The following is a 26,318-nucleotide window of genomic DNA, read 5'->3' as shown; positions in this document are numbered from 1 at the left end:
AGATCTACATTAAAAGTGCTTTCTGCATCTAGGTCTCTTCTCAGCTATCTTCAGAGGCACCAGTAGAAGCCCAAGCTATTAAAGCTTCTCCTGCTGTTATTATAAAGCCTCCCGTGTTGTTCAGACAGCCCACCCCTGTGACAAGACCAAGTGCCCCACTGACAAGGCCTGCTACACCTATGACAAGGCCACATGCTCCAGTTTCTACTCCAACTACAACCCCAAGTCATGGTCAGTCTTTAAAACCATCACCTTCTACTGTGGAACAGGAACGCTGGGATGAGGATTCTTTCCATGGACTCTGGGACACAAATGAGGATAAAGGAGCAAATATGGAGTACGAGTTGTGTAAACAGGAGTCAATGATGCCTCCAACCATCTCCTCACCTGTGAAAGTACCTGCCGTTCACACCTCTGTTCCGTCAGCTGTACCAGTGTCCCTTCCTCCAGTTATTCCTCCGGTTCCTAAAGCACCTGTAATTCAGCAAACTGTGGATTATGGCCACGGGCGAGGTGGGTACTACAGTGTATTTTTTTGGTCTGTAACAGAGAGCTAATTAGTCCTCCTAGCTTCTTTCTAAAGGAGTGTGCCATGCAAAGCATGCCGTAGATGTTCTGCAGCTGACCTGTAGGCTGCTTACATTGCGATCTAATGCTAAGCAATTCAGTTCTAAGGAGTCTGTAACCTCCAGCCTTGAGTTTAATGTTTTCTTCAGTGCTGTGATTATGAGCTATTTTGTGTGAACTGAATGGTGTATAGCCATGTCTGCTTCTAATAAACACCAACTGATGTGATCACATTAATGTGATATGTTTAGATTGATATTGATACTTCCCTTAATCCCTTTGTGGCTGAGTATGGAAATAACTGTGCTAGAATGTACTTTGGATTGTTACAGTTCTTAGGTGTGATTTACTAACTTAAAACAGAATGTGACTGGTGTTTGCATTATTTATATACTGCTTAATGGGTGTGAAGTACCCTCTAGATAGGGAGGGAGACAAAGTCCTAGGTCTGAAGGGTGTGCACCCTAAACAGTCATTTAATACGTAAACAGTGATGGGCTCTGACATTTAGTATTGAGCTTATCAAAGCTAAAATTCAACACTAGTTTTTTAATAGAATTAATTTCCCTCATTCTTAGTTTTTAACAGTGAAATCATGTTGTAAAGAAGTTCTTCAATTGTGCATTGTCACTTAAAGAGCATTTTTTTCTCTCTCTAAGGTGCCATAACATGAATTGAAGCCATATCAATTCCATTAAGTAGATGTTTTACTAAAAGCTGTTAGAAAAATTTTCACTGTTATGAATCTAAAGTGAGCATTTCAGTTAATAGACTTGACATTACAGTAGTTCTCTGAGTTATTGAAACTTTCAGAACATTTTAGCATTTATAATCTTCTGACTGTGCATGCTACTTGAACTCATCTGCAAAGGCAGAATTCCCATTCTTAAGATAAAGTGGTATGCGTACTTACACACACACACACACTAAAGCTTCAGACTTTAAAAACTATGGTGTTACATATTTATGTATATCTCTTTTTGCATTATCCATTACAAGAAATTTGGTAAGTTATTCCAGACACTTTTAATGCCATTGACTGATTGCTTTTCATGATAGAGGAAAGGAAATGGAGGAAGGGTATTTTAAGACCTTAATTTTTTTGTTGTTATTTTTAACCAGATATAACTACCAGTAAAGTGGAACAGATTCCATATGGGGAGAGAGTAACCCTGCGTCCAGAACCTCTACCAGAGAGGCAAACATTTCAAAAAGGTAGGGAGCACTTGGCTAGCTCTCAGACAGTTAGTTAGTCCTTAAGAAAAGTTTTAAGGCACTAAAAGTGTATTTTAAACTAAGTAACTCTTGTTTAAGCTACAACCACTTTATTTTCTTCAGAGGCCCATAAGAATAACAGTTTATATTGTCAAGAGAAGTAATTCAGTCAATGACCTAGCCACTTTAAAAATTCAGTTTTCTAGCTTTAAGTAGCATTGCATGGTACGGTTGTCTGTTACAGTTTGGAAAAGAGATTCAGTGGCTGATTAAATCCATTCTAGCCCTCACCTCATATGTTTCTGTATACTTTTCTTGTACTCTTGTTTGTTGCTTTTTCTTCAAAAATAATAAAAAATTCAGAGTATCTTTTAGTGGTTTGGATTTCCATGGGTTTCTCCTTTCAGAGCACCCTGGTCGTTACAACAGAGAAAGAGATCGTGAGCCTTATTTTGAGCGTCAGGGTAATTCCAACACAGATCATCGGGATTTCAAGAGAGAGCGGGAATTGCACAGAGACCGTGGTTCTGTGGACTATGAACGAGAGAGATTTGAGAAAGAGCGGCATCCCCGAGATGATAGGTACGTGGTTTTGGAAGACTATTGAAATCAATGCAATTCAGGCTGTATTGAGTATTAGGCTGTCCATTTTGCCTGTGAGGTGCGTGTTCATTTCTTTCTGGAATCCATAGTAGAAATTCTAGAAATATGCAACATACTCTTTTCACAGGGTTCTTCCTACTACACCTTCAAGGACTCAGTCTTACCGTGATAAAAAGGACCATCCCTCTTCCAGGCGGGGTGGTTTTGAAAGACCACCATATGAACGAAAGACAGATCGCCCAGCATATGATCATGGGCCTTCCATGTTTGGAGGTACAGTTTCTCAATCTTGAAGCCATGATAGAATATTACAAGAAATACAGCCTTGCAGAGGTGAAGATTAATTGGGTGAAGATTAATTGATTTGCAGTATTTCTTTGTTCAGAATATATAATTCAGGAAAATTTATTTGGGTGGTGTCATGTAGTTTTGTTTCTCAGTGGTGATGAGATTAGGAATGCAACAGTTACATACTCTGCTAAAAAATGTCTTTGCAATAGGCTCAAGATTAGAAATTTGAATTATATGGGGGACAAATCTGTGAATTTATTCTAAAATAATGCAGGTCTGTTTAAATCAGCTCAGCTGAGTATGAACATCTTAATTTTTTTATTTTACTGAACTAAGAAAATTCTTCTGTCCAAACACTGGAATTTGAAGGTGATCGTAGAAATTACCCTGAGGAAAGGATTCCTATTTCTGCTCCGTCAATGCCCCGTCAGCCACCACCTGCTCCACGAGTGGAAAGAAAACCAGAATCTAAAAATGTAGATGATATTTTGAAGCCACCAGGACGGGATAGCAGGCCAGAGAGGGTGAGTATGCATTCTGAAAGCAACAATCAGTTTCTATGAGGTCTGTATTCAGATAAAATGCTCGTGAGTGTAGTATGTTGGGAACAAGCCTACATTTGAGGAAGCTCTGGAAATTTCTCTTGGTTTCTTTGCACATGCCTAGAGTGTTGTAGTATAGCTATTAGGAGTCCACAGGAGATGTAAACTTCCTGGGAATGCTAAGATTAAATTCCTGTTAGTGGGTAACATTAATGTATTTTAGACACTTCTGAGATCTTCACTTGGGTTTTCGATGTATCAGAGGAGAGACTTGGCTTTACACAGAGTCAGAGATTGGGCAACGCACCATATAAAATAAGAACGAACAGGCTATAAAACATTTAGACAAGTTTAATTCAGTTAATTGTGCCTGAACCAGATTTGTAACATCTTATGCAGTATAAGCTGCTGAGATGATTAGCATCATATGCTCTTATTCTGTGGAACTACTACCATTCCTCACAACCTGGTTTGTAAAATAGGCAGTAAGGGATGGTACTGGCTTTGCTTGATGGTATGCAAAAGTGTGAGCCCAGAGCACATAATTTTCTAGAAGAAAACTTTTGCAAAAGAGATTCTGTTAAATGTAGTACAGTATCCTGTCTTCTTACATGATATTTGTTTCAGATTGTAATCATAATGAGAGGGTTGCCCGGCAGTGGAAAGACACATGTAGCAAAACTCATCAGGGTATGTAAACAACTGCTCCCTGTGTAGTGCTGTTTGTCTTTTACGTGTGCTTCCTCTGCTGTTTTCTTTCTGTTTTTCTGGAATTTCAGCCTGTTGTTATTTCATGTTCCATGTCTTCATATGGCATGTAAATCCCCTCTGCTATTAGCAAGCATGAGGGATACTGCTCTCTTCTTGTTTTGAATATAGAGCAGGGTGTCTGTGTCTGCCAGAAGTGTTTTGAAGATCCTCTGTAGCAGAACGGAATTTTTACAGCAAGACTATATGTTTTCTTTTTGCTTTCTTCCCAGGATAAGGAAGTAGAGTGTGGAGGACCTGCACCAAGAGTGCTCAGCCTGGATGACTATTTTATCACTGAAGTGGAAAAAGAAGAGAGAGACCCAGATACAGGGAAAAAAGTGAAAAAGAAGGTACTTTTAATTCAGTTGTTTATCTTGACAAAGAAACGAGACATTCTGGAACAACACAGTGGCAATCAGATTTCAGTCTGTGACTTTGGAAGAGTGCAAAGGTCTGTGGGCTGTTTTTCAAAACAAGTCAATGTAACTTAAGGGCAGAATGGGCAAATTCTTAAAAGTTGACCTGGAAGATGTTTTTCTCATAACACTGTACTCTGTGGTCATAGCATTCAGCAGTTGAACATCAGCAATTTAATAGGTGTCCTCTTTCTTAAATGCTTTTGTCCTTGATAAAGGTGATGGAGTATGAATATGAAGCTGATATGGAAGAGACCTATCGTACCAGCATGTTTAAAACTTTCAAAAAGACCTTGGATGATGGCTTCTTCCCCTTCATTATCCTTGATGCTATCAATGATAGAGTGCGACATTTTGAACAGTTTTGGAGTGCTGCAAAAACCAAGGGTTTTGAGGTAATGGAGCCTAAAAAGCATTTGAACTTGCTAGCACCCATATGCTGGTATTTCTAAACTTCTGAATACAAAATCCCTCCCACGTTCGGGAAGAATGCTACAGTTATAAATTTACTTTTCTTAGAATGTACAACTGCAGAGTGTATCACCAGGTAGAAAAAGAGCTCTGAATGTTGATTTACAATATTTAATATTGTCTTTCTCTTTCTAGGTGTACTTAGCTGAAATGAGTGCAGATAACCAAACATGTTCCAAGAGGAATATTCATGGACGCAAGCTAAAGGAAATCAGCAGGGTAACTGTATACATCTGGAGTCATAGGATTAATTATAAGTTCCATTGTGCTTTCAGGCCTGCTGTTGTTGGAGAACAATTGACCTCTTTTAGACTACATAATGATTACACTTTTCCTCTAAGAAGAGCTTGTAGTTATTTCATGGGATTGATTGAAATTACTTTTCTTAAGTACAGATACATCTTGTTCATGATCAGAAACCCAATTTTCCGTGGAATCTGTTACATTTTCAGAGGTGCTTCATTTTTGTTTGTTTTTTGTTAGATGTCTGATCACTGGGAGGCAGCACCACGTCATATGATGCGCCTGGACATTCGTTCTCTATTGCAGGATGCTGCTATTGAAGAGGTGAGAATCTCTGTGCTTGTTAAAATCACAAATTATGTAGATGTGACTATACTGAAAATACAAAGCAGAGAAAAGTATAGTCATAACAGGGCAGGTATACTTGGCACTGTAGAAAGCCAGAATCACTGTGTCAGACAAATGTATTCCATTTTTCTTATCAATTACCCAAACATGAACATACATGTTGCTTTTTATCACCTTCTTGGAGCCCAAACTTAGGCATCTTTGAGCAAGAGTTGAAGCCACTTTGCTCTTAGCAACTGTTGAGTACCAATTAAATAGGATCTTTGCTCTCTCAGGTGAAACTCGGCACTCTTTCAGGTTACTGGATTAATTGGATCATAATTTGGAGAAGTAGTTTAATAAAATAAATAAGTAAAACACCAGATTTGAACTTCTCTCAGTCCCTGCTTTAAGAAATACAGAAATGTAGCAGAGAATGAAGAAAGAAATAAAACACAGCAGTCTACAGCAATACACTTGCTGTAGAAGTATGCTACCTTTTTATTCCATTTGCAGTTTGCCATGACATGCATCTTTGGTGTGTCAGCTTTCTGTATTGTTGCATTCTTCTTTGGCAGATTTTTCAGGAGCTCTGGGAATAAATTAGTATGTTAATCATATGGTCATTGCGAATGTAGCTGCATGTTGCTGTCAGAACAGCTCTTGCCATGGCTGTATAAACTGGTGAACTGCTGAAGTAGGAAGAGAGTTTACTCTTTGCAGTTTGTCACGAGGTCAGCAGGTTATTTTTGAGTCTCCATATGCTTTGTATCGGAAAATATTAATCTTTTAAGAGGACAGCAAAAGGCTCAGCTCTCAAGTAGACTCCAAGAAGGGCAAATTCAGGATTTATTCTGTGTGTACCGAGGTTTTACTAATAGTATGAAGAACTGTACATACTTGGAGAGTTTTAGGTATTCCACAGTATATGCCTGAATCCCCATTAAACATGTGGACCCCAGAAAGTAATCCATTAGATGGGCAGAATTAGATGTATGTTTTAAAGCATTCATTTTCTTTATTATGTTAACCTCTGTGGTTATTCTTCACTGTGATTATTAAATATATAAAAGATAAAAGCTTGGTAGAGATGTTCTGTGCAGAGCGCACCGTTCCAGTGATGTGTAAATGGCAAGTTTAAGATCTTTTTCTGAGATTTCAAGTTTTGAAATGTGATTGTGTGGGAAGAAGTATGTTACTGTTACAGATACTGGTAGCACAAATAATGCATATAAAGGAAGAGAATAAACGATTGCTACTTTCCCACACAGTTTATCACTCTGTAGCTAGAAGGGAACCTTCTTCTAAGGGAAGCCAAAATGGAGCCAGTATTCATATGTATTGCGTCATCATACTTTCCAAGATAAATCCTTTCTTTCCTTTTCTATTTGAACTTGGAATCTTCTACTTACTCTGCTAAAAAGATAATACTTTAGAAGTCAAGCAGTGCCTTGTAAGTCTGTGCTTGTACTTTGGAACAGGTGGAGATGGAGGATTTTGATGCAAATATTGAAGACCAGAAAGAAGACGTCAAGAAGGATACAGCAGAGGAGGAGGAAAGTGAACTGGTAGGAGACACATCAGCCATCTCTAACAAAATGTTTGTTAATGTGTCTGAGGGAGAATCTCAGTCTTATAAATGCCAATACATTGCCATTCTTAGCAGTGCAATCTTAATACACATTTCTAGTCGTTCGTTCCTTAAACATTTCTAGGAGAAATTTAATGTTAAATCATATTATTCCTAACTGATTTTTTTTAAGAATCTGTGAGTATATGCCACAAACAGCATTATCAGTGGAGCGTGGCAACATGCCTCTTACAGACATTTATAAATTGCAGTACACTGTAGCACTGTCTTCCAGATTATCCAAGAATTACATTAAGTGGAGAGATGGGAAGAATGGGCAAAGGTTAATTTAGCTTATTTCCTTTCACGTGTCTAAAGAACTCTTCTCGACTCTCACAGTATATGACAACAGTTAATGAAGAAGAATGCTTTCTCTGCCAAGGCTTGCTGACTTTGTTTGTCAGGAAGTATTTCCAAGATGAGGGATTAGGTCTCTTGGATAAATGAAGGTTAGAGAATTGCCCTGAGGGCTGGCGTTTTTAGGTATGTATGTAAAAGGCTACAGAAGGCTTCCTAATATAACTTCTTGGTATGTGTTGGAGCTGCAACTGGTCAGTGCTTGATGAGTTGAATGTGTCAAACCCTGGTTCCCACAACCAAGCAGTTAACTCCAATAAACAGGAAGTAACCGAAAATGTCTGAGATGAGCAAAGTCCTTTTTCTTGATGGAAATTTACTATTCTTCAGGAGTGGCAGTTTAGAAAGCAGTTGAAATACAGAATAATAAAAAAAAAGCTTAGGAAGGGTGGATTTTAATAAACATCTGTTTTTTGCAACATGACTCATTTATTCTCTTTACTAAATTATTCTTTGGCACAGAGTATGAAACTACATAAAGTGTGGTTAGAACATTTCAAAGATGCATCCATGTTTACAAGAATATGGCTGCTAGTCTCATTTCTTGGAAATGAGCTATATCTAGTAAAGAAAGTTGTCTTTAGCTTTTGAGACATCTGTGCATAAATGTGTGTGTGTATGTGTGTGTTTATGGGCTCTGGGGAGTGTCCTAATGTACAGCACATATAACAATAGGCCTTTATGAGACAAGGAGAAAGCTTGGTGGTGAAAACTATGCAAATTATTAATAACTACTAGTAATCTACATACAAGGATGTTTTCTATTCAGATTCACAAGAGATGAAAAAAAGTAAAGAATTATCTGCTGTATATAATCTCTGCTATTCAGTCACATGGCTAATCTCAGAGAGGTATGTCAGACAGAAAGGTGCAACAGTACGCTGTATTTGGTATCTGTTACCTTCTTGAGAGCAGTTGGTAAGGGTTCTTCCATTCATTTTGCTGCATTTAATGCTGTGGAAAAAGAGAGGTCTGAAGCTCCTGCCATCTGGCAGATGTCCTTGAAATACCCAACTGTCTTGTACCAAAGGATGAAGTTTGAATCTTTTCTTATCCTCTCTGAGGACCAGGATATTGTACAGATTCAGCACACAGTAGGCCATTTCATACCATCAAAGTCACTCTTTTGTTGCTATTATCAACTCCCATAGGGTTGTTTGTAGCATTCAGACAATTCTTGCTTTTCTGTGCTTGATGGTTTGAATTACTGATGCATTTAACTTAGTGTTCTCGCCAGTGTATCACACATCACTTTGTTCAATACAGGCTTCTAGCTGTGGTGTAAACTTTCTGAGCAAATTTTAATGTGCAACTTGGTTTAAAAGTATAAATATACATATATACATGAAGTTTGGTTTTTTGTTACAAGGAAATATTGTAGCACAAATGTCTTAGTTTGTATTAATTACAGACTTGATTAAAAACAATAAAATACAGAGATCTGATAATCTCAAGTCATTGATATATGCTTGATAGAAAAAAGGTCTTTCAAGGATTTTGGAAGAGCAATGCTGAACATAATCAAAAGCAGTGTAGCTCTCTGGAATAGTACACTCTGATTTAGTAACCCTTAGCATTAACAAATACACGTGTATGTTTACCACAGTGGAGGCAACCTATAAATAGAGCAGGAAAGAAGTTAGCGTAATAAAACTGGTCTGTGGATTGTTTGTTTTCTTGTTGAAATCTTCTAGAGTAGTTCTTTTCCCTCTCTATTAAAAATCATTCTCACAGGGGTTCCATTTCACTACATAGAGCTTTTTATGTGATTGCAGAGAAACATAAGTAGTTTTACACCAAATGTGAACAGCTGAAAGGAGTTATAAGGGGTTGCTTAGTAAGGATTTACTTGTCCAAGAGTATAAAATGAAAAGATGACAAGAAGATATCTAAAAATAAATACCTTTTTGCCAAATTTAATACCATTATGCTCATTTACAAGGAATAAACTGGCTAAAGATCATTACATGTAAAACGTATGATGACATTATTTGTAGGGAAACAGTGTTTTAAGAGAATCATTGAACTAAGAGGGTTATTTTAAAATGAAAAATAATACTTAAATCTTAGTGATTCAGCAGATACTCTCATTTAAAAAAAAGAACGTTGTTTAGTTGTGGACTAACCACTCGTACAAGAATTTAGTATGTCCCTTTGAAAGGATTATTAAGTGAAGTTTGTGTGTAGTAAATCTGAGAATATATTCTTAAAAGCTTATGACTATGGTAACTTTTTCATTTGTATTTGTAAAGCTTTGAATATTCTTTATGCTTGATAAGTTGTGTTGCAATAACTTTGCCACCTGGGATAATATAATATAGTAACTGTGTACACAGCGCCATTGCTGTCTGTTAGACTCATTCTGGAGTTCTGTGTTTGCAGAGGGCAGCACTCTTGCAATGATTTGCAAGGGTTGCTAAAATCACTGAATGGGAAGTGGATGCAGAAGTTCTGAAATACTGAGTAATTTGTTTCCTTCATCTGATAACAAGAATTGTGCCTTACAAAAAGAAATACCTTAAGCTCCCATTATAATGCTGTTTCCAGTTCAAAAGTGATATGCATGTGTGTCTCTCTCTAATCCTGCGAGCTTCTCTCTGTGTATGATTTAGGGTTACATTCCGAAAAGCAAATGGGAGATGGACACTTCTGAGGCAAAGCTAGGTGGGTATTTATTTTTTCCTGTTTCTTATAGTTGGTATCTGATGATGTTTGCAAAACGTGAATTTTCATTTTTACTGTGCCTCCTTACCAAAGACAAATAAATGTATTGATCTTATACATGTGTCTGAAACTGCAAAAACATCTATACAGAAAAGGAATTTGTCTTCTGCCAGAGGCAAGGGAGTTATGATTTTATAACCATCACTGTTTTATATTCTCATTAATTGTTCTTTCATCTGTTCAAGGAAAGTACTTCGTCTTAAAATTTTTAAAAAAGCAGTATGTCTATTCTTTATTCATCTCTTCCATATTATAAAAAGCAAAGAGTCAATTTACATTGCACTGCATTATTGTTCATACTGCATACTTTTTTTTCAAGCCTAAATGTTGTCAATAGCTTCTTACTTTCTTGGAGATGTGCCTAGTAGCTAACTGTATCAAAGATGTTTCTTGTTCTCCAAAATTAACATGTGTGAGGACAAAGTAGTGCCTTGCTTTGAAGTTGGTTCTGAATGATTAGGCTGTGGTGTATCTTTTCAACAACTAAGGTGTTGAAAAGTTAAAGTTCGTTATGCTTTTCAGGTCCAGGAGAGTACTAGAATTTTTCTTGGTAGGATGCAAAATGGATTTTCCAGGAGCACAAGGACACTATTTTTGCTGCACTTTTTGTTCTGGTTGATGCTGCTGGTTGTGTTAGATGTTAAGTGCTAATATTGGGACTCTGCCAAAGTCAAAAGCAACTTTCAGGCTGAAGGGTATGCACCACAGCTATGGTGGAAGGCGTACACGTGGAAAAGGGTTCCTAGTCATTATGATCAGTTTTGTGGGGGTTTTTTACTGAACAGTAATGGTTTTAAGTGAAGATTTTATCAATGCAGTCTGCATAAAACTGCTATTTTCTGTCACATCTATGAGAAGTAACAAATATCTACATGGGATGCAGCATGTCTTAACATTTTGAGGTTTGCTTCTGCATGGGTGGTACAGCCCTGTGTATCATTACTTTCCAATAACCAAAATCACAATTGCATCATAGAAACAGCATTAGAAATTCTGACTTACATAAAGCAGCCTTTCATCTTTTGCTGTTAACTGCTTAGCTGCACCATCTCTTCTGCTGCTCTGCTCTCTTTTAAGTAATTTAAATATTTGTGGAATATATTGACGTTGTGGCACCTGCAGTACAACCTAGAGGAGCTTTGTACTCAATGATTCCGGCATATCAAACAGCTAGGCAGTTAGACAGAATTAATTCAGGATTGCTCTGCATGTTTGTTATAAGAGTCGATTTGTTTAATATCTTAACATTATTTCTTAAGTTTATAACGATTTTTTCCCAATAGCATATGAAATCATAGTACTGGAAAACTGCATTGTTGAAGAATGCTCTGATACATTGTGTTGTATTCCAAATACCATAGACTTCTCTGAATACTGAGTAGTAAGAACAGATGTATTGCACTGCATATGGTGAACCTTAAGTCATCCTGTGCATTTTAGAAATATAACAGGAGTCCAAGGGTGTGTTCTAAGAATATTTAAGCTTTATGTATAGTTTCTAGCAATGTGGAGACTGTGCAACAGAAATTTACAGATAGCTTTCAAAATTTACCTCTCTCATGATCAAATACTGCTAACAAACAGAAACAAAGAACTGTGTTGCATTTCTTTCCATATGAAAACTCCATAATATAAAATGCAGGATTTTTATATGGTCTCCACTTAAATGTAAAATGGGGAGAAAGCAGCAGAGTCAATCTTGTGCTAAAGTAAGTTACTTGCAAGGCTGTTGCAATAATCCTTTAACAATCAAACTCCATTAACAAACTGGATGTTAGCATGCTGCAAGACACAGATACAGGTGCTGAGAAGGTCTTTCTATTAAATCTGTATTCACGATTTTACTTTTATAACTACCCTCTAGATTCATTTTTATAAATATATAGAACTATGGATTAAAAGTAAATTCTGACAGAACATACATTTTTAAAAAGCCAGGCATTCCTATGTAATGAATGCTGCTGCTTTGAAAAATTGCTCTGCAAGGGCAGACAACTTTCAGCTCAAGGTATATGTTATAAGCACTTGCAGTCTGTGAGTAAGAATTATTATATTTAATTCACAATAAGACTTCGTTGTAGATGACCAATTAAAATTATTTCCTGAAAGGCATGTAAACTGTGGTATGCTTTTGTTATTCCAAAGTTAAGTTATTTCCTGGGAGCTGGCCTGCCTATTACGTTTATTGCATTAGTCCCAGAGGGCACACGTTTGCAAAAGTGATATAAGTGCAGAATCCAAAAACAACACTGTAAGTCTTGTTTTGCTTTTTTGTTTTCTTTCTGAGTAGATGTTGTTACAGGAAAGCACAATAAGATCTTACCGTTTGTAATAAGCCTCAGAAAAGTTCTGAAAAGTTTGAGTTCTTTAGCTGCAACATTGACTTGTGACAATCACCATACCATACACCCCAGAACTCTTGCTTTAGTTCAGATTTGCTTTGGCAGGGATGATGCATTCCTCTTGGGTATGTGTGTGGTATATAATTTCTTTGTGTTCTGCATGCACAGCCATATTTTTATTCTAAAGTCTAATCACTGGTCTGTCTCAGTGCGTAGTGCACCTGGGTTCTTGTATTTAAATTTACAGAAATGGACTCACATGTTTAAAATTTGACTATAGTTGAAGTGTTTAGTGCAATACTCTGTTTCAAAGTGTGGCTTAGTGGTGAGTTCTACAGACTTTCAGGAAAGGAGAAATGTGCTCTGGCATAGCTGAAGTTTTGACGCCGCTGTAAAATTTGCTCTAGAACGCAAATAACATTTTACATAAAACTTTGTGGCTTTTGTATAAGAGGCAAAAATTTAGCTGATTGATTCATTTAGGTTTTGAAGGAGCTAATTAAGTCAGTTACTTTCAGATGCTTTATTATCAAAATTCTAAAGGTGAGTTTTTAAGTTCTGCGGGTTTTCAGAAATGCTGCTGCTTCATTGTTTTTAAAATTGAAATGGTAAAATTATGTTTGATAGTTTAACACTGAATAATCATCTGCCATAAATATTCATGAAGACCATTATTACAAAATGACACCTTGTCTCATTTTCTTTTAAAGAATATTCTGAAATAATGCTTTGTGGTAGGCTTTCAACATTTCTCTAGTATGTCTACTCCATGGCACATGTACCTTGAACCACAATAGTATGGATGGAAGCAGAAAGGCAATCCAACTTCAAACATGGAAGGAGATAACATTTTAAAATAAATTCTGTGTAGCAGTAACAAAAAGGGACAGAGGGGAACCTCATACTCTGAACACTTCCTGAACTCCTCTATTGATGTTTGAGGGTTACACATTTCTCGGCAATGTTTTCAATTGGTCTGTGTGCAGCAGGGAGTGGGAGACTGAAGTCTTTCTTCCACGTTGGTAATGAGATGAGCTTGCATCGTAGCGTGTTGCCTTCCAAGAGGAATATGTCTGTGTACAGATACTTGCCAACAGAGAGCTCCTGAATTTTTAGTTCTTCATGTTCCTAAATGCTCCTCAATGCATTTGTTGCTCTCCTTTTCAATGTTATTTTTTTTCTGGAAACCTTTGTGCTATGAATGATCTATGCTGAGAGTAATACTGAGGAATAGTGCAAGTATGTTATGTGCTGGAGTAACAGAGGAATATTGTATAAATCAATTTTGTCTTCTAGAGGGAGTGCCGTCTTTCTGTGGAGATTGAGCTTCAAATTTGGCAGATTTAACTTAGAGCAAAAGAAGAACCTTAACTGAATCGTGTAACAAGATATCATGTAACAGATACAAATGTTCTGCACAGTTTTCTTAAGTGTTGGCTTTTTTAAAAGGCAGAGGGGGATTAAAGTGTTTTCTTAGATGAAATTCTGTATCTGTTCCAGGGAAATGGGGCAAAGGTGGAGTCTACAAATTTTAGAGTTGTATGAGGGAGAAATTACTTCATTATTTTATGGCATTTAAATTATACTAGCATGTCTACATCACCATTGCCTCACATTATCTCCGTTGTTGCTCTTTTCTCTCCCATATTAAGTAAAAAAACCCTCATCTCTGAACTGAGCTTCTTTAAATACATACCTTTGAACATCCTTTTCTGCTATCCAGAAAATATGCTGCCTGGTATTTGGTTGATTTCTGAGGCCTTTTGTGGGTGAATTTAATTACATCAGTGACTTCTGAAACAATGTTACTGACATCACTGGAAATGGTTTACAGAATATAACTGCCAAGCTTAGTATTCCTTCTGCATATGCTTGAATTGTTGGCTTATAAAATGGTAGCATACATCAACAGAAGTACTAGGATTTCCTTTGACTTGTAAAGCCGTTTTTCATTTTCATGCTTTGTTGTTCGTAATCTTACAATGAATACTTAATCTCCTTTCCAAAAGCAGTTTGCCACATAATTTCAAGAAGGTGTTGTTTTTTCACTGAAAATAAGTGTCCAAGAGGAACAAAATTTTAGTACCTAGGAACGGAATTGTTTCTCCTCATGCCCTATTGGTTCAATAAGAGAAAGAAGAAAATGATGACTGTTGGACAAATGCACTGCTCAAATATTCATGACTGACCTCTTATACCATGAAACAAAAGATTCTGAGATATTTTTTTCCAGTCCTGGAGGATTTTTTTGAGTGTGTTTTCCTTGTGGGGAGAGAAAAAGAAAGAGGGGGATCAGGGTTGCCAAGGAGCTTTTTGTTTAGCAGAAACAGTATCTCAAAAACTTGTCTTTGATGCGTTAAATTATATGATCGTCACTTGTTCCCTGATACTGCATGTATGCCATGTTTGACACAGTATTACACCCCAAATTTGGGAAAAACGCTACAGCTTTAGTATTGTGTTCAAATACAGAAAGGTGGATCTGTGGTTCCTAGCTATTGGTGGCTATGTTGTACCTGTAAGGACAGACTCCATATAGTGTGAACATCCAGAAGAGCAAGCTTTTCTCCCTCATACAAATAACAAGACTGAGTGTTATTGCCACACAGTTAATGTGAAAGATCAATAAAACTTCAAAATGGTGTTGAGTCTTCTCTAGTTTATTTCAACTCTCATCGTTCCACCTGTCAAGACAAGCTGGATGTACAAGTTCTGCTGCTCATGCTTTTGAAAATTTTTCCACTCTCGTCTTGTTTGTGTGAATAATAGAAAAAAATTCTCCTTTAACTCTGAGGCTCTGTGTTTGTTCTCAGACAAGCTGGATGGTTTGCGGACTGGCACTAAAAGGAAACGTGACTGGGAAGCAATTGCCAGCAGAATGGAAGATTATCTACAGCTTCCAGATGACTATGATACACGTGCTTCTGAACCGGGAAAGAAAAGGGTAATAAATTTTCAAATGACTTACTGTCTGTATATGACCATTTAACGGTTTCTGTGAAAAAAGAGTTCATATCAAATCATTCAGTGTCTATGAATATGGCAGTTTCACTGACTCACTTTTCATTTTGCTGTTCCTTTAGATTCTGTAAGAGAATATTCTTGAGAGTAGGATCTTCCAGTGGTAAACAGATTCATTATAATGAAGTGAGGAATTGTAGATAATAAAGATTAACTATGCATGGCATGGCTTTTGAGATTGAGAATGGAATCATGTCCCATTTCTTGCTGGGGGAGAGCACTTTGTTTCAGAGCAACCTGTAGAGTCCTTTTCTTATGCTTTATGTTTTGTGATGAGATAGTGCGATATACAGTGCAGATTCCAAGACAAGATGATGATTTTATTAAGCTTTTTTTTTGTTAGGTTTTGTAATAGGTAGGCAGAGAAACAGTACACTGTTCTTATGTTCAAAAAGGTTCAGCTGAGGAAAGTGTCAGCTGTGTAGGTTTTATATCAAGTCTTGTAGACTTTACCTCCTGCATATACCTTGCGTAAAGTTTGGGAGATGGTGTATAAGAAGTTGGCTTCAGCCACTTTATATGTAGTTCTGTTCTGAACACAAAATGCTACATCTTCAAATACCATTGTGGAAAAAAAGGACAAAAAGTCATAGAGGAAGATGAAAGAGAGGAAATAGGAAGAGGTAATACTTTTTTTTTTTTTCCTACATAGAAAGACCAGCTTTTGCCACTAAAAGTAATTTGAGTTAACTGTTGGTGTTTGGGCGCTTTTTTGTTCCATAATGTCAAATAGAAAACATGGGTAGTACTGGACAATGTGCATGAGAGAAGTGGAGATACTAAGGCACTGACAGAGGAAGTGATGGTGGAAGAAAGCAGACATTGCTTATCAGCAGAAATATGTGGGGAAATCCAGGTAGAAAGTGGAATAGGGGGGTGCTGGCAGAAAGGTGATAAGGCTATGTCCCCAAGTAACAAACCAGCCTGAATGGAACTAACCAGTTAGAATGTCAAGGAAGAGCTCCTTCACTTACTGTTTTTTCTTGTCCTGCAAAGGTGTGTTCCAGCTGAGTTCTGGACTGTAGCCCTTCATCATCACCTCCCTCACTCCTACCTCCCTGCACTCCCTCCCATTGGTGTCTGGGTTTGTGGGTGAGGGAGTGACTGTGTATGTTTGAACAGGATGAATGCAAGTGATCTGCATGATGACCATGAAGAGCCACAGAGGAGATGGCTGCAGCTGTAAAGATGGGAGATAAATGCATGAAGAAGTTACTTAATGTAAAGAAATAGTGGAAAGATTTAAAGAGAAATGTACCACAGAAGATAGAGAAGAAAACTTCCACTCATTCGCTCCCGAGTTACTCTTTAATGCTTTTTTCTGTAGTTTCACAGTCGTCTTCTATATGTTTCCATTGTGCAATTGAAAGACAACTTGTACAGAAAATGAAGACACTAAATGAATCTTTTGATAATTCTTCCTGCAGAAAGCATTGCTTTGAACAGAGAAATAATTATAGTAATTGCACTTCAGCTCTCAGAGTTATAGCATTGAAATGGAAAAGGCTAATCATCTATACCTTTCTTCTACTCTGTGGAACACCTGGGATATTCAATTAAAAAGAATGTAACTGGTGTAGTTTCCATTTTTACCGTTGGAAAACAAATTAATACTTACCTGTTTGAATGAAAAAGTACAAATTAGAATTCTTGTACTCTTATCTGCAGTGGAAAGCCTAGACTTGTCTCAGGATTTCTTAAGAGATTGTCCTACTGATAGTATGTTCTCCGTAGGTGCGGTGGGCGGATCTAGAAGAAAAAAAAGATGCAGACAGGAAAAGGGCCATTGGTTTTGTTGTTGGACAAACAGATTGGGAGAAGATAACAGATGAAAGTGGTCATCTTGCTGAGAGAGCCCTCAACCGCACCAAGTATATATGAAAAAGTGGTTAAATGGAATTTTGTGCCTTTAAGGTAAGTATTCAGTCTTCCTGCATGTTTATAGCCTTGATGGTTTTTTAGGTTTTTTAAGAGTTGAGGTTGCAGTTCATGTCACTGTTAGAGTTCTCCCAGGCAACATTGTTTGATTTGGAGCCTTGTATAATAGATGTCAGCTGTGCCCATGTCAATCTGCACCCTGCTGTACAGCATCTAAAAATAAAAGGAGAAGGATTGTCAGCTATCAATCTCCCAAAACTTATTAACAGGAAGATTACGTTTTCATTAAAAGCGTAGTTTAGCTGTGTGCCTAGTCCTGTCTAGTTCAGATTTGCTTACTCTATCTTAACTCTGACCGTGTTAATTGCTGTTTTACTTCATGTAACAAACTTTTCCTTTCTTTACAGGCCATTTGCTCTGAGGAGAAGTGAACCAAGGTGTCATGAGCATCTTGCATGGGTCATGTCACTCCCACCTTCACAGTTTTTCTTTGTTACTTTAGTTTCAGCAATTTTCTTGAGATATTGGCAGATAACCAGTGCCCTCAAAAAAACCAGCGAATCCCGCTGCTCCTAAGTGAGAGAGACAGTTTACTTTTTAATATTTTTGGAGGGGAGGGAGGGGGAGGGCCAGTAGTTTTAGCTGCTGTTTGTGGGATAAAGTGGAAGGATTAGACAGACGTTATCTTCACTGTACTGTCACAGAATGTTTATCACTTTTGCTTTGTGGCCGTTCTCGTTTTATACTGTATGTACCTTGTAGCTTATTGTATTAGGAAGCAGAACAATAAATTTCACTATAAACTCGGTGTTCTTGGTGAACCATATAGCATGTTTTTTGTTTGACATTTTAAATGTGGTCTGTGTTCACATGTTGACAGTGCTCAGAACTGTCCTTACCTGGAAGAGGTGCTGTGCTCATATTCTGGAATGTGTCCTGTCTTCTAGGTTTATCACCTGCTCTTATAGACAGCGCCATTAAGGCCCCAGGTTTTGCTGGCCTTTAGGAGTCATACCATTTCTCATTCTTCCTGGAGAGCAGGAATGATTGTTATGTTTTGGATCCTAGTTTCTCCATTATGTCAAATTTCCATTACTACGTGAGTATAAATTCGGTTGGATGGCTCTGAAATACTCAAGGTAGTAATGTATGAAAAACATTTCTTTAATGCTCAGCTTGAGAACAGGTACTACGGAGTTCTCTGGAGGGCAGCCTAGAAAATTTCGTTTTGGTCTTACTATGTCTTTTAGTCAACAATGATCTCTATCAGGGTACTTCATTCCATTCATAAGTCTACTGTCTCATAGAGAAACATCATTAAAAGAAGCAACAAAGACCAGAAGTTACACCCTTCTATTCCTTTAATAAGTGTGTTTAGGTTGCTAAAATAGATAAATGAATACCATTCCGCACTATTAAAAGTGGTACAAATTCTTCATAGATGCTGGTATATCGCTTCTGCACAGCATCAGGTTTACTGATGAAAACTTTCTTTTGTCCTTAGGTTTTGAAGCAAATGCCTTGTGTTGACAAAGTTGTAACCAGGCAAGGTGTTTAAATCTGAAAATAATAACTTCTTATTGGTGAATTGAACTTCTTTCTTCTGATCTTTCTAAGGGAAGAAAATGAAGTCCTGAATTTCCTTCTTTGCTATTCTTTGTTGCTCTGCTGAGTGATTACAATGCAGTTTGCATCTAGATTGGTAAATAACTAGTTCTGGTGTGGTGGTAGTTCATGCTGTTAAAGGAGAGCCATGATGCTAATAGATGGGTTTGGTTGCAATTCTAATGTTTTGGTTTATGGGATGTTTCTCAGACTTGTCTGCGGTGCATGATTGAAAGCTCTTTGGTAAATGAGGGGAGTAGCTGAACTTGTGTTATGCCCTGAATGTGTTTAATACAAGAAAATCAAGCTCCCTGAATGCAATGTTTTTAAAATGGAAGGTAATAAGTATGCATTTTCCGTGTACACATATTATTATGTAGCATATATACTATCTTTTTTAAATGTTGCTAAGTGCTCTTTGAATTCTGACTGAGAATTGTTGACAAACAGAAACTAATAGTTAAAAATAAATCAGTATTGTGTATAGCTGTGGAAATCAGGCAAGCTTCGCTTTGGAGAAGTTACTCTCTCAGGTATGTGTAAAATGGGTTTCAGTCTATCCTCAGTTGTCCATAATGAAACTGGAGTTCTTGTGGCACACCATTGTTAGGAGTTGATGCTGTTTCTGGACTTTTAAGAACTGATAATGGTTTTTGTCTGTATTTTTGATAATACACATGAACCAGATCCTTTTCTAATGTTTTCCTTTCCAGGCTAAATAATACTTCTGGAGCATGCAAATGGATAGCATGTGACAGAACCAATCATTGTTTACCACTTTTAAAAATTTTGAAAATTACTTTAGCACGTAACACCCAGGGGGGTCACACTGTTTATTCTGTGGTGCATGTAGAATTAAAGAGAGATGAGCAGAGAATACACATAAAGTTTTACTTTGGTCTCAGAATGGAAAGAAAATGTATCAGTCTTCAAGTTTAGGGCAAAATATCAGTTATGAAAACATACTGTTGCAGACTGTTTGTCAGACTGTTTGATCAGAACAAGCTGAAGGGCTGGCGGGGGGGGGGGGGGTTGTTGCTGTTGTTTTCCTGGTTCCCTGAAGTTCAGAACTTTTTCCGTTTCTGTAGTACAGAAATACCATTCCATAATCGTTGCCATTTGTTTCAGTTGGCTTGAATGTTTAGCAGGTCAGTCTTCATCTGCTTGATGGGAAGTGGCTGTTAAAGAAAATAACTTATGCCAGAACTCTGCAACCTGTAACAGATTCTACATACACTAGTCCTTCAGTGAATGAAGAAATCAAGCAAATAGGAAAAATTCATTATTGTTGCTGACAGAACTGAGAATAGCTAGGTAGTCTCGTGCTTGACTCGTAGTCAGAGGTTGGTGATTAGTGATTTCGCTTTTGTCTGGAAAATCCTTTGCTACAGAATCCAGTAAGTTTTGATACTGATTTAGTTCTTACTCATCATCTGCTCACTGATACTGACAGTAGCATCTTTCACAGCACTGAACAGAAAGAATACCCACTTTCATTGATGGCCAAATAGGAAAATAGGCATCCAGCGCTCTCGCATAATGATCCATCTTTGACCATGCATGCAGTTGTGCTAACTCTAAGTTGGACTGTTTCTGTGCAGTGCATCACATTTAAAAATACAACTGAAAAAATCAGCTGCTGCAGAATGGAGCTGCTACCCCTTGAGCAAAGTTGATTGTTAAGACAGTATTTTCTGTGAATTACAATTTCTTACAGCACTTCAGTTTTTCTCAAGACTGTCTGCTTTAAGAATATTGAAACTACCTGTCTTACGGTAGAAATACATGAGCTTTTTGCAAGAGAATGTGCAACCTAAGACATGCTGCTGCTGTGTGAATAGAGCTTAGTTGTCATCTTCAGTCACCTTGTGGTTTACTGCAGGATTGCTCATTAAGCATGATACAACTATGGTGTGAAAGAGTGACAATATAGTCTAGAGTATTATATCAGTTCTGGAAATGTTGTGGTTTTCTTAAATGTTTACATCAACATGGATAAAGAACTTACCTTGCATTATTAGTTCCCAGTCTTTAGAAGGGAAGAACTGGTGTTGGTACAAGTTAGAGTTTCACTTTTCACCCATCAGGTTGGGTTTGGTATTTTTTGGACTTTGCTTCCATCATCTTTGCGAACCCTGTCCATTAATTGTTCCTTGCCTGTCTGTTTGTAAACAAAATACATTGCTGTTATTGTCTGTCTGTAAGGCATTGTTTTAACTATTTTCTGAAGCCTTTTAATCTCTGAACAACCATTTAGATCCCATGGCGATCCGGAGGAGGATTTCACTAGTGGCTCTTATGAAAGGATTTAATTGGAAAAGCAGAGTTGTAATATTACACTGAAACAAATATATTAACCTGTCCCCAAAAAGCCCACATCTAATCCAGTTGAATAGTTAAAAATTATGAAGAATTGTGATTTGCAAGTCACATTAGAAAGTATGCTTCCTGCAGAAGAATAGTCTGTCATTAGTGTGCTTTTAAATCAGAGGGAAGAACATGACCTCGCAGGCCAAGATCAGTTTTTTCCCAATTTGAGATTTCAACATCATTGGAACACTCTGAGAATCCTTTTCGAAGGAATGAAGTAATTCACCCTGTGGGACAGCTTGTTGCCACCTAAACAAATTTATTGTTACCAGAAGAAAAAAATATTCTTTGCCCATTTATTTAATGCAGCTGTCGTGGTGAATTGTTTAATGCCCTTCAGACACAATTTCCCTCAGCAGATTGTGCCATTTTATTATTAGCATTGCTGCCATGAAATTTTGGAAACCCACACAATATTGGGCAGACCTTGGGACTTGAAGAAAACGTGGTTGATCTGGGTTGGAGGCAAATTGTGCATTTTGCTATGAAGTTCCTAATATCTCTGCTAGCATGCAGCTAGCTAACTGTGAATTGACTGACCTGAAACCCAGGAACTCCCTTGGAGTATTGTAACTCAGCGTATGTGGACTGGAAAGGGGAAGCAGTACTGAGAGTTTTCTTTGCCTGTGGAACATTCACATGGTCTGCATCCTCAGGAAGCCAAATACTGATGGGTACATGGTTCCTTTTTATTATGCCTCTCTTCGTTATTTAACATTTCCCAGATTATTTCTGGGAAGTGAGGTCGCAATACTGAACTTGAGGTTTACTGACCATTTGGGATCAAACTGCACCAGGACAACCTGCGTACTATGAGATAATGTATTGAGGAGCAGAGGTGGCCATCTCAGTTGAGATCTGCACATTTGCAGCATAAACTATAAGTGGGTAAAAAGAAATTCAAGTTCTTACAGCATGGTGGTGTAGGACTGATTTTACTTGGGTTTCTTACCATAGTAGAAATGAGAAGAGAAGGCAATTTCCTAGAATTTTAAATATGAATGGCCTAATTATCTTTCTGTTTTGAGTGTCTAGGGCAGTCTTCTTTATTCTCTCATAAAACTTGAATCAAAGTTGTTTTCTCTTCTCCTGCTCATCCATTCCTACAGGTTTGAGTCAGAATCCTTTGAGAAACTAAAGGAACACTGAGTGACTATTCTGATTTCTGCTCAAGATTAATCAGTTTCCTTGTCACGGTGAAACTATTTTGTTTCATTCTTACCAGTGGAGTGTTCCAGCAATTGCGATGTCTCTTTCTACCGCTTCCAAATTTGCATGGTACTGGATCTGCACCCTGGATCTGAAGCCTTAAATCTTCCTTATGCATTGGAAAATTGGTAATGACAATGTTTCATTCAAGTGGATTACCACTTTCTAGCTGATAAATACTGTTTGGAAGCAGAATGTGCTCTTTTATTCATGGTTTTCCTTAAACCAGGTAAGCGCAAGTACTGTTACCAAACAAAAAGTACAGCAAGTTGCTGGAAATGGAAAGAAAAAAGTGTTTTGAAGTGGCATGTCTTCCATTCTGTGTTAGGTTTCTAGTCAGGAGGCTCTGGTCTCTTTGAATTGTAGGATTGAAGATTTGAATATGCAAAACCTTAAAGCTGCCTGGGTGGAAATGGCACAGTTTCTTTTTTTTTCTAATATTTTTCTGACTTGCAAAACTCTCAGATGGAATCTCTTTGGGAGGGGAGGCCTTTCCCTAGGACTTGTGCTCTGGAGTGTCAGTCATTCAAATATTTCTCCATACTGCTTCCCTTGTATGTGTGTACAGGCACAAAGTTTGTTTCCTTAACTGATCAAGATACACATGTATGAATGGATGTTCAGCTTTACACAAGAAATTCCTGATGCTTTTTATTAGGAAGGCATCTGAACTGTCTGCTGTGACCAGTATATTCATACATGAATTTGCTGTGTTTGAACAGTTAGTAATCTCAGGGGAATACATGGAAGGCTGCAAGGTTGTTATCACTTCACCAATTCCTGTGATGTTGCTGGTCTTTGGAGAGAAACTATAACTGCAGTGCTCGTTGCAAAAAAAGCCAACCCCAAAACAGAAGTGAATATTCTCCATCTAAATGAAGAAAAAAACAAACAAACAAAAAAGAAAAATGGTAATACAGTTAGTTATACTGTAATTATCTGAGCTGGAATCTGTCTTGTGTGGATAGAATGTGCTAGCAACTCCACTGTCTGAGGTGTCTGCTTTAGCAACTGGCTGCATATATATTTGTGGAGGAGAATCTGAAATTAATTCCCACAATTTTTTGTCTGCAGGTCAAAAGTATAGTTGAGCAAGCTGATTTAGAAAGCAGTTTGTCTTGAAAAAGCCTGTTAAGGGTGATTTGAAAGTACTTTTTCATTCTCTTTAAAAGCACAAGCCATTAACAGATTTACATGTAAGCTGAAACATTGCCCCCCAGAAAATAGAAGCATCTTTCAAAAACTAAGATTTCTTCTGTTTAACTCTTGTAGGATGTTACTTTTCTTCTCTGGGGATTAGCGCAGAAAGGGAACAGAGCTGCAGTTCTTCCCTGCTTCAGAGTGTAAATTGCCTTAAAATGCAAAAACCTAAATATTTGTTTTGACAGGTAGGTAATACAGACAATTACTTTAATTTGGCACTACACCATACATGGATGACAAGGTATCTTAAGCAGCATTTTAAAAATTACCTTTTTATTCTGTTTTGTTAAGTCTGATGCAGATAGTAATAAAAGTTTTGTTTGGCCACTGTTGCTGATCCAGGTACTAGCTTTTGTACATGTAGCTTCTGGGTTTTGAGAATACTGTATTACTGTTTGAAGCACAGAAAACACAGCTTTACCAACAAACACTTACACTGTTTCAACTTACTCATCTGTGGATACTCAGAACTCTTGTGCAAGCGATGAGTCTTTACGGCTATTTTTTGAGGTGTTTGTTTTTCCATTTCCTTTGAACTGAAGTTGCCAAATCCTTTTCTTTTGAAGAAGCCGTAGGCAGATTAACTTGTCTGTAGCAGATCTTATTGTACTCTTCAGTTAGAGTCACACAGAAATCAAGATTTTTCAGGTAATGACAACCAGGTGGCACTAAAGCTTTGATTTCATGTTAAGATTAAATTGGAGGAAAAAAAACCCAAAAGCTTGAAATTGTTTCCACTATAATTAAACTTATGTGGTTTCATATTGCCCAATACAGTTTTAAACCATTAACTTCTTCATGAAAGAAAAAGTCGCCACTTTTCTGTGGAAAAAAATTCAGTGGATTAACATTGCACTATTGTGTGGAGTATCACTTGCAGTCCACAGTCAAGATTTTGCGCTCCATTGAACCTATGTGCTGCATAATTATGGAACAAGATCTTTCTTCTGCCTTAAGGAGAGGCTTCAAAATTAAATGGTCTTTTTATATCCTCCTAAAAAGCTTGACAACTGCTGACATCTAATGGAAAATGGGATTTAATTTGGTAGAAGCTGCTTTTGGATTGTAGAGTCTTTAAATATATTGTAGCAAGAAGTAATTCTGAAACCTTCCAAGGTTTCTGATTGAATCTTTCACTTTTTTTCCTCTTGGAATGATAAAAAATAAGGATAAATATCCAAACCAAAACACTAAAGATACTTCTGATAGAAGAACCCACTCTGGCAAAGAAATCTCAGAACTTCAGCTTGATCAGAGACACTACCGAGATCTCTTACAAAGAAATGTACTTGAAGCTCTAATGTGAACGATTCGAACAGGTTTACGGAATGTATGATATGATTACTGCATGTTTTGCAGTAGGTACTTTATAGTTAAGGAGGAATGTGAATACCCTTTTCCAAGGAGTTTACAATCTACATATTCCTTTATTAGGAATATAATGATTTGTATCTCCTTTCCCTTCTCCCAGCAGGCAGAGAGAATCTGCTGTAAGGCTGAAGGGATGGCCCTGAAGTAAACTGGGGTATAAACTTCCTCATTTTTACTTAGAAGCCTGTCTGTTACAGCCTCATTGCAGTACGTATGTTTCAGGTGTAGCTTGAGAAGAATTATTCCAATACCCTTTAAAGCAATTTATCTACAAATCTGTTGGGGAGAGACACTAACATGGTGAGTATGCTGCATTGCTGGTAGTGTGCTAACAGTGCGCATCTGTACCTCCTACTCGAAGATGAACTTGGAGCAAAATAAGAATCTGACTAAAAAGCTAGATTTACCTCAGTAAAACCAGAAGTGACTGTTTGGCTTTGGGTCAGTGTGCGGAACTGATGAAACCTTCAGTGACCTTCAGTGATAAATATTTCTCCATCATCTCCTTTGTCAGTTGTGTCCAGTACTGACTTGTAGAAGATTCTCTCAGTCCCATGGATTTCCATCCTCTTGTGCCTGAGCTAGATTTACAATGTGCTACGTTAAAGGAAAGGACTATCTAGAAGTTAAGACTGGCACGATTTATGTTTTGCTAAGTGCAAAAATGCTGATCATACCATGTTGTCACTTTGCACTCTGCTTTGATAGTTTCTTGGATTCTGCATCTAAATCATAGTCTTGAATTTCATTTGAAAAGCCACAGTTGTCCAGAGAATTTCTCTCTCAAAGGCTGTTCTCCACTACATACTCTGATGCAGCAGCATCCAGTGCAGTCATTTTGGAGAGGAGTTCCTCAACAGTGTCCTCAACAGCTGAGCAATCTGATAGAGAATGTCTTTCTCGAGGAGTATTGCAAGATTTCTCTCTTCTTTCAGACATTTCTTCTCAGCATCTGACCTTTTTGGAGCCAATTTCTGTAAACAAAATGCGGGTGCTGGACAGTTGTTTACCATTCCTAGTGAAACGGAACTTCAGAAATACACATTACTTATAAATCTGCACAACTGATGTGAGGTCCAGGGTTGGTAATGAGGTGACTACATTTTTTGCAAGAGTGTGATTTATGTATGTTCTTCATCTGTGTGTTTTTATTCACAGAGGGCTTGATTTCAAATGTCATTGC

At 37.5% G+C, this 26,318-nt stretch overlaps 1 protein-coding gene across 7 annotated transcripts in view; it reads left to right on the top strand.

The window, feature by feature from the left end:
- The window catches only part of YLPM1 (YLP motif containing 1), a 38,952-nt gene extending 20,527 nt beyond the window's left edge, over nt 1-18,425 (top strand). Inside the window, exons 7-21 of one of the 7 annotated variants that reach the window (XM_075030169.1) lie at nt 33-513; nt 1,690-1,782; nt 2,190-2,364; nt 2,513-2,658; nt 3,013-3,200; nt 3,846-3,908; nt 4,199-4,318; nt 4,603-4,779; nt 4,991-5,074; nt 5,339-5,422; nt 6,907-6,993; nt 10,025-10,076; nt 15,292-15,422; nt 17,234-17,413; nt 17,785-18,424. In XM_075030169.1, the coding sequence (XP_074886270.1) occupies nt 33-513; nt 1,690-1,782; nt 2,190-2,364; nt 2,513-2,658; nt 3,013-3,200; nt 3,846-3,908; nt 4,199-4,318; nt 4,603-4,779; nt 4,991-5,074; nt 5,339-5,422; nt 6,907-6,993; nt 10,025-10,076; nt 15,292-15,422; nt 17,234-17,380 (2,028 nt within the window). In that variant the 3' untranslated portion in view covers nt 17,381-17,413; nt 17,785-18,424. Of the gene's footprint in view, nt 1-32; nt 514-1,689; nt 1,783-2,189; nt 2,365-2,512; nt 2,659-3,012; nt 3,201-3,845; nt 3,909-4,198; nt 4,319-4,602; nt 4,780-4,990; nt 5,075-5,338; nt 5,423-6,906; nt 6,994-10,024; nt 10,077-15,170; nt 15,270-15,291; nt 15,423-16,621; nt 17,414-17,784 lie in introns of those variants that run through there. The other 6 variants (XM_075030174.1, XM_075030170.1, XR_012650727.1 and 3 more) reach the window with 6 other exon arrangements.
- The last annotated feature ends 7,893 nt before the right edge of the window (nt 18,426-26,318 follow it).

The sequence above is a fragment of the Buteo buteo genome, chromosome 6 (assembly GCF_964188355.1).
Source record: "Buteo buteo chromosome 6, bButBut1.hap1.1, whole genome shotgun sequence".
In the NCBI taxonomy this organism is placed as follows: domain Eukaryota; kingdom Metazoa; phylum Chordata; class Aves; order Accipitriformes; family Accipitridae; genus Buteo; species Buteo buteo.
The sequence above is the reverse complement of the archived record's forward strand: the minus strand, read 5'-3'. Positions and strand labels throughout refer to the sequence as shown.